We start from the raw sequence: 8,795 nt of genomic DNA, 5'->3' as shown, positions 1-8,795 counted from the left end.
TGTGTGTGTGTGTGTGTGTGTGTGTGTGTGTGTGTGTGTGTGTGTGTAAGGTGGGGAGACGAAAAAGATAAAGCAAATAGGTAACAGTTGGGGAATCTGGATGAGGGTATATATGGGAGCTCTTTGTATCTTAAAACTTTTCCATAACTTTAATATTATTCCAAATAAAAGGTTTAAAAATCTATTTAAAATTCCTGCATATTACAGAAGATGAGATCACAACCCGTGAATTCAGGGCTATTCACAAACTGAGTCTGAGTTGCTTCACGGGCACAATGGGGCCCTTGGCCTCCTACCATATTTACAGGTTGATTGGAAAAATGGTCCCCTGAAACTTATGTCTAACCTCAAACCAAACTTCTGAAGAGGAGCTTCCTGTTTCATCCCTATTTTCAACTGCCAACCCTCTTCCTCAGCCACTGGACTCTCCTCCTTGCCCACAGCCCTCACATTTCTTCACCATCAAAAAATTTTAAAGACGATAAAGACAAGAGCCAGGCTCAGAGGGTTCCACCTTGCTGAAACTGTAACAACTGGAACCAGACTACGTGGGTGCAAATCCCAGCTCTATCATTTATGAGCTGTGTGACCCAACGGGCTGGCTGCTTAACATATGAGCCTCCGTTTTCTCATCTGTAAAATGGGAATGATGACGAAATGAGTTAATCCATACAAAGTGCTGATGTCAGTGACAGGTACCTAGCGAGCACTGTGGAAGTACTGCTATAATAATACATCATCATTACCGCCATTGTCATCATCCTTGTTGCCTTTTCTTTGCGGACTGCTTGAAAGGGGAAGGAGCAGAAACAGACAGCAGGAAACAGTGACCCTGGAGCTGAGAAGATGGGGACAGAGGCTGGGACAGATGAGGTCCCGGGGGCGCAGTAAGTAGTCACTGTGGAAGTGAATATATAGCCGAGTGTGCACCTGTTGGGGGGCACCCCCTTAATTTACAAACCCTGCTCCTAAAAGGTCAAGCCAAAGCACACAGGAATGTCTCAGCACGGGGGACAGTCCTGCTGGTGAAGGCAGCAGAGGTGGCTCAACCCAAGGCCCGTGGAGAACAGAGTGTGACGGGTCAGCACTTGCTGCCAGATGGAAAGAGCAGGATGCCAACTCGAGGCTGCTGGCTACTTGCAGGAAGGGTAATGCAGCAACCACTGGGCAGGATTAGGAGACCTCGCAACTAGCAGCCCGCATGCATAAGCATGGGCCGGTTTCTGCAGCCCAGCAGGAGGGGAAAGCAGGGGAGTCTCCAGGCAGGGCCATCCAATGAGTGATACACTCATCAATTCTGGAGACAGTGCCTTCTTCAATGCTCCCCGTGACACAGTCGGAAAAGCTCTGAACCCAAGCCCCCAGGAGCAGATGAAAGGCTGGGATTAGCCCTTTTCTCTCAGACCAAAAAAAACCAAAACAAAACCAGTGGAGCGCTGGCCCCAGGCCCCACCCACATCAACTGCTGGCCCCGGGCCCCACCCACGTTAATTTAGAAACAAAGTAGAGTCAAGAGGGGAAGGCTCCTGGGTCTCATCTCAAAGTCCAGGTCAGGACAAATGAGTTTTCTGGCGAACTTAGTCATGAACCTTGACGTGAACACACCCTTCCTAAAGCAAGTATTTGGCAAGCTCGGAATACATATCCTGGGCAGCAACCATGACTCGGGAGGCGAGCTACAGACTACAGGAGCCAGAGCATCTCTGACAGCGGGAGGAGCAGCTCCCATACACTGCAGGCTGACAGGACACCGAATGACCGGAAACCGCGATCACAGGGTCCTCAGTGAGCATGGACCCCCACCACGCACCACAGCTAGAGGGACGGGGCAAGGGCAATGGGCCCTTCCGATCCTGCCCACAGCCCCTTGGCCAGCTAAGGAAGACAGCCCTTCCGGGGGGTGCCCCATCATGGGGATGGGCCTCAGGTATCAGATGTGAGGGAAGGGGATGGTGCCTTTCTGTACCAAGGACTCTCAGGAGGCTATTAAATCAGTAGCCAGGAGCCCTTCACTAGCGCTTGGGCCATGAGCTCAAATTCCTGATGCCCTACAAGGTGACTGCCAGACCCTGTGAGGCCTGGGCTCCAGGTGAGCTGCGGGGGAGGCCAATGACTTGGAAGGGCTGTTTTCACCCAAGGGCTCTGCGAAACCTGCACTGAGGAGCCAACCCCAGGATCCTTAGGAAATGAATACATTTACCCACAGAGCTGCCGGGCCCCCTCCTCATACCCTCCAGCCTGTGCAAGTCCCAGTGGCCTCCCTCCCATGCACCAATTTTCCCAGACGGTGGGCTCTCTTTAGATGGTCACACCCTTCCACCCAGCAGCCCCTCTCCATATGACCTATGAGGGACTCCTTCCAGGGGCTCAGACACCAGAGCTTGGGGGCTGGTTCCCAGAGGTATGAGCCCACTGGGGCTGATCAGAAGGGAGCGGGGGGACCCACCTGGCTTCCACTGCCGTGCACGATGTTCTCCGGGGTGTCGTAAATCTCGGACTCCATGTGAACATTCTGGTTTTGCTCATGATTCACTTGTACCCTCAGAATTCGAAAGGAAGACCCGCCAAGATCCAGGGCAATGAAATCTCCCTTTTCTGTTTAGGGAGACAACAGGTATCACATCAGGGTCACATGTGATGGGAAGACCCCACGCTTTGCCTGCCTCTTGACAGCGTCCAGCTGGCCTGCCTCTCCCGTGCAAATCTCACCCAACCACTGCCCTGTCTGGAAAATGGACCCAACCCAGCCCGGCGTGTGGCTGGCCAGCTCCAAGCAGGGGAACCCGGGTGCCATACAGAGCCCCCCCCCCCCCAAGCTTTTTCTAATTCCTACCCTTTCCCCCAGACAGCACTGTTATCCATAAAATACAAACAGCATTTCAACTCCGAGAACACCCCATATGTGAGGTCCATCCCATGCCTTGAGTTCCTGCCACACCTCCACTTACTCCCCGGGGTGGGGGAGGGTTAAATTGTGGTAAAATCTACATAACATAAAACTGTTAAGTACAATGTTATGCAAGCATCACCACCACCAAGACTCTCCCTCAGCCCTGACAGGGTGATGAAACTCTAGAACCATTCCCCACTCTTCTTCCCCTAGTCCCTGGGTCACCGCGTCTCGCCTTGCTGTCACCACAGATTCGCCTCGTCTGGACAGTTGACAGAAGTGGAATCACACAATACTTGGCCTTCTGTGTCTGGCTTCTTTCACTCTGCATAATGTCTCAAAGGTCATGTTTTGCATGTGTCGGAGTTTCACCGCCTTCTGCGGCTGCCTGATACAACCCACTGCATGCAGTTACCACCCATCCATCCACCCACCTGCCAGCGGGTACCTGTGTTGTTTCTACCCAGGGAAGGCTTTTAGCAGGAGTCCCACTTGGTCACGTAGCGGGACCTGGCTTGATACGGTGGCATCCTCAGGCCCAGCGTGTGCACGGACTGAGGTGGGGCTCAGTGGGACACGTGATGGCACCGTACGCCCGGGGCCACCAGAGAGCAGCAGGGGAGGAGGCCATGGGAAGGGTCCCAAACCATCAAGCCACCACCTAACATTCTTTACCCTCTTTCTCATTAGTAATTCTCACACAGGCTTCCAAAAATGCAGTGAAAATCTGTGAATTTTACTACTGATGTGACATCCCCAACTGCCCCAACGGGTATCAATCAGGCCAGGGGTGACAGCCACCACTGCCATCCTGAGCCCTGGGAGTCCCCAAAGTCATCAGTACTACAGCAGCATAAACACCAGTCTGTCTGGGATCTCATTTTCCATACGGAAGCATCTTTAATATTCTATTTTTCAGTAATGGCACCATTGAGATATAAATCACCACACGTCACCCATTTAAAGTGGGCAATTCCACGGCTTTTCATAAATTCAGTGACGCCACCATTGCCACGAACCAGTTTGAGAGCGCTTTCATCACCTCAAAAAAGAAATCCTGTACTCTTTAACTATCTCCCTCTCAAGCAGGCAAGCACCCTCTTCCCCCACTGCCCTAAGCAACCGTTAACCTACTCTCTGTCCCCACAGCCGTGTGCATTCTGGACAGTTCGTACGAAGGCCATCACACAGCACGTGGCTGCCTGTGGCCAGCATCTTGGTGTAGCAGGGGCGGGCACTTCATTTCCATATGGCCAAATAACAGGCCATGGTATGGCGGTACCTCATTTCATTGACCCATTTGTCTGTGGACGGAGTATCTGGGTCGTTTCTACCTCTGGCGGTCATGAGTAACACTGCTATGGATACTTCCGCACAACTTCTTGTGCGGCCCTGTTTTTATTTCCCTTGGGTATATGCCTAGAAGTAGAACGGCTGTCGAGTGGTGACTCACGTTGAACTTTCTGAGGAACTGCCACTGGTGTCTGGAGGAGTTGCCTCATTGTCCATCCCACCTGTGAATCATAAAGGTTCCAACTTCTCCACATCCTCAATTCTTATCATCCTCTTATTTTATTTTGGTTTGCATTTCTCTGGCTAATGACAATGAGCACCTCTTCACGAGCTTCTTGGCCATTTTTTGCCTTCTTTGGAGAAACGTCTATTCAGATTCCCTGGCTTGTTTTAAAAATGGGGTTGTCGTTGGAGTGTTGAGTTGTAAGAGTTCTTTCACATTCTAGACCTAAGTCCCTATCAGATATATGACTCGTAAATATGGTCTCTTATTCTGTGGACTGTCTTTTCACTTTCCTGATGGTGACTTTTGAAGCATACGAGTTTTCCATTTTGACGAAGTACACTGTATCTCTTGTTTTCCTTTGTTGTTTGTGCCTTTGGGGTCATATCTTAGAAGCCATTGCCAAAACCAGGGTCACAGAGATTCACACCTATGTTTCTTGCCAAGAGTTTTATACTTTTAGCTCTTACATATCAGAATTTGATCCATTCTGAGTTGATTTTTCTTTATGGTGTGAGGCAGGGGTCCAACCTAGTTCTTTTACATGTGGATATCCACTTATCCCAGCAACATTTGTGAAAAGACTGTTCTCTCCTTCACTGAACAGTCTTGGCAGCTTTGTCAAAACTCAAGCGACCATACATGTATGGGTTTCTGAGCTCTCAATTCTTCCCCCACCCCAATTTTGATATGTAATTGATATCCGGAACTCTGAATTCTGATCCACTGATCTCTCTTACGCCAGTGCCACAGCGTCTTGATTGTCGCTTTGTAGTAAAATTTGAAACAAGGAAGTGAAAGTCCTCCAACTTTGTTCTTCTTTTTCAAGACTGCTTTGGCTATTTTGAGTCTCTTGAGCTTTCTTCTTATTATTTTTTAAGGTAATGGTTAGGAAGGGAAAAAAAGCTTCTCTTTTATAAAGCAAACACATCTTTGTATTTGATTCCACTGACTGGTCAGCTCTGACACACTGCTCTATTTCTGGAACTTAGAATGGTGTTTAATATACAGTAAGAGCCCAACAAATACTTGAACTCATGAGGTGGTAAAGGAATCAATGAACAAACCAAAGAATTCTCAGAGTGAGTTTTCCCCATTCTTAACCTCTCTCTCAAGTTCCTTAAGGGGAAAAAAACACACCCTGGGCTTGTGTGCATCCTACCCATGGCACCCCGGAGAGCTCAACAAATGCTCTATGGCTGCTTGATCACAGGGGCTGGTGACCCAATCACTCACTCACTCAAGGTAGCCCCGCTTATTGGTCATTAAGCACAAAACAGTCATAGTGCTGGTCGGTTGAGAAATTTATTGAGAAATTATCCCTGTATCATACAACTCATCCATTTTATTTTTTTAAGGTTCTTATTTTAATTCCAGTTTGTTACAATTCATGCATTTTAAAGTGTAGAAGTCAGTGGTTCTTCAGTGTATTTACAGAGTTGCACAACCATCACCACTACCTACTTTTAGAACATTTTCAGCATCCCAGAAAGAAACTCCGTACCCACAAGCTGTCATCACTCCCTACTTCCTGGCAACCCCTCTTATGCACCAATGACCACAAATCTACTGTCTGTCTCTCTAGATGTTCCTACTCTGGACATTTCATACTAATGGACTCATACAAGAGGTGGTCTATTGTGGATGTGGCTTCTTTCACCCACTATAGCTGATGTTTCTGATGTTTTCAAGGTTCGTCTATGTTGTGGCATGTATCAGTACCTAGTCCATTTCTATGACTGAATTATATTCCATTATATGAATATACCACATGATGCCACTGGTTTTAAATTGCTTCTATGGTCCAAAGGAAACAGACCAAGGGAGAATGCCAGGAAGCAGATGTCACAGATTGGTAGGAAATTCTGACCCAGACTTTGTGGGTTGTTCGAATCCGTTTAGAAGGTTTTTTGGTTTGAGTTTTTTTTTTTTTTTTTTAAGATTTTATTTTTAAGTAATCTCTACACCCAGTGTGGGGCTCGAACTCACAACCCCGAGATCAACAGTCACGTGCTCTACTGACTGAGCCAGCCAGGCGCCCAGTTTAGAGTTTTCTTAGGGGTTCCCAGTAGAACCTTAATCCCCATGGTGCTTACCTAGTTAAATAACTGAATTCGGTATGAGGTGGCTCCTCTCAGGAGGACGAATTACTAGAATATCAAAAGCTCTTTATTTTACCATCAACTGACATTCACTAAGCCTCTGTGCACTCCAGTTGCTATGTCCTTCATACGCATCATTTTATTTTTAACTCCCTCAACCCTGTGCAGTAGGTACTACTGTGATCTCCATTTTGCAGGTGAGCAAGTAAAGGCCAGGAGGGGTTAGGTGACTAGCCCAGGCACACAAGCTACATGGCAGAGCCAGAACGTGAATCCAAAGCTCAAAGTCACCACCACTGGCTCCATCTGCCTGCCCGACAGACCTCGTGGACACAGATCCCCAAGGCGGCAGTGGAGTGAGACTTTAGCACCACCAGAATGGCCGCCTTTCTTTCTGGGGTTCCTCAACATCCACGACTTTTGGTTTTGTTCCTCCCTGTTCTCCAATGAAGACGATGCACACTCAGTACGATAAACAATTCTAAGCCACTTGTGCAGATAAACGGGCACAAAGGCAAACACCGTGCTAGTATGAAATTATGGGTGCTTTTTGCTTTGTTTCAACGTTTTAACTTAATTTTTTACTGCTTTAATGTTTGAATAAACATGTATTTATTTCTTTCCTGTTTTACACCGACTTTACATCATAACTTAAAAAAAAAATAGCATGACCCGTTCTTCGGTTGCTAGCATGGTCAAAAGTCTCCTTTTCAGTTGAATCAAAGGTCTTAAGTGAAAGCAGTTTCTTGTGCTCAGGTTCCAGGTGTCTGCGCGGGAGCTGCCGGTTAGCGGTGCCGACACAGATCAGGTGAGAGCTTTCAGCCCCTGCTGCAGGACGGAGTCAGGTTTCAGGCAGCACCTCGGCAGGACCCAGGCCTGAAGTTTTTCAAGCAGGATAAGTGAAAATGACCTCAGCTGCCGATAACCGGAAGAATCTGGCCTTAGGGTACACGGGGCTGGGCCCCACTTATGCAACTCCGCAAAGCCCCCTGCTCCATCCCAGTCGCCTGCTGTGGTCCGCCCACTCCAGCTCTCCCCTGCTCCTTTGTTCAACAAGTACGGGTCAACAGGGTCCCAAGAAGAAGTTTGAGTCAGAGACGGCAACCAGAAAAGGTGACCTTGAGATGTCAAGACAACACTAAACACTGGACACCCCCCACAGCTGCAGGTGGGAGTTGACCGATTTGAGGAGGGCCTTCCCCAGAGGGCAGTTTACAAGGGGTCATTGACAAGCCCAGTGCAGTTCCTGATCCTTCCCTGAGCAGTTACCCTGGTTCCAGGGTGCGTGTGTGATTGGTCAAAGAAATGGCAGGTGGCACCTCCTTCTGTAAATCACATTTGCAGCTCGGGAGACGTGGGACAAAGCTCAACCAATCCAGCTGAATGACTTGCTCGTGGGCATGCCTTTGGCACTGCCAGAACGCCTCCCTCTTCTTAGTCGCTCACATACTTGCAAATATTGTGATGCTCATTATCTTTTACGTTATGTGTCCTATCTTCCTCAGTTGGATGATAAGCAACTTGAAGGTGAGGGCAATGTAACATGCTTCCTTCCTTCCCCCGTACTAAGTCTTGTACACAGCAGGGAATCAGTGTTTGCTGCTAGTTCAAAAGAACTGGCTGGGTCAAATGCATGTGGTTCTATTCTCTGCCAAGGCAAACGATACCAAGGAATGACTTCTGGTAAGGGCAGCAAGATTTCCGGTAAACTTTGGGGGCTGTCTAGCATCTCTTTAGATAACTATCCTCCCCATTTTTCATCTGAGGTTGGGGGTAGGCTGAACCCCTGCTCCAGCTCTAGGGGGACCAATGTGTGATCCAGGTGCATGATCCAGGAGCATCCAGAGTCTCCCACCCTGGCCATCATGATTGGCTCAGGATGGGCACATGACCCAAGTCAGCCAATCATCGCCCTCTCCAAGACCACCGCTGGGATCACTGGTTCTGAGGCGGCTGTGAGCTTTGGCTGCCAGAGCCATCTATCTCTGCCACCCGAAGGAAGAGGCAGCCTTTGAATGCAGCCAACACACAGACTGAAAGAATAAGGGACAGGTGAGTCCCAGGATACAGAAACCAACTTACAACTAGATTTCCCAGTTCTATGAACCTAAAATTTTGCTCTTTTTGCTTATACACATTTGAGTTCGATTTCTTTCAGCTACAACCAGAAGGCTCCTGAGTCCGATATTCTTTATTAGGGAATGAATCCCTCAAATACCTACTTGCCCTCCATAACAAAGGGCATCTATTTCATCTCAGGTTGGTTCCCCGATTAGAGCCACGGTGC

The 8,795-nt window shown here is 48.5% G+C and overlaps 1 protein-coding gene across 2 annotated transcripts in view; it reads right to left on the bottom strand.

Annotated features, from left to right (window-relative positions):
• The window catches only part of HK1 (hexokinase 1), a 63,292-nt gene that overhangs the window by 30,636 nt on the left and 23,861 nt on the right, over positions 1-8,795 (bottom strand). For both annotated transcript variants that reach the window (XM_021700191.1, XM_044916049.1), the window contains exon 3: positions 2,447-2,595. In XM_021700191.1, coding sequence (XP_021555866.1) covers positions 2,447-2,595 — 149 coding nt within the window. The remainder of the gene's footprint in view (positions 1-2,446; positions 2,596-8,795) is intronic.

The sequence above is a fragment of the Neomonachus schauinslandi genome, chromosome 6 (genome assembly GCF_002201575.2).
Source record: "Neomonachus schauinslandi chromosome 6, ASM220157v2, whole genome shotgun sequence".
Classification (NCBI taxonomy): domain Eukaryota; kingdom Metazoa; phylum Chordata; class Mammalia; order Carnivora; family Phocidae; genus Neomonachus; species Neomonachus schauinslandi.
Note: the sequence above shows the minus strand (reverse complement) of the source record. Positions and strands in the feature narration are given on the sequence as shown.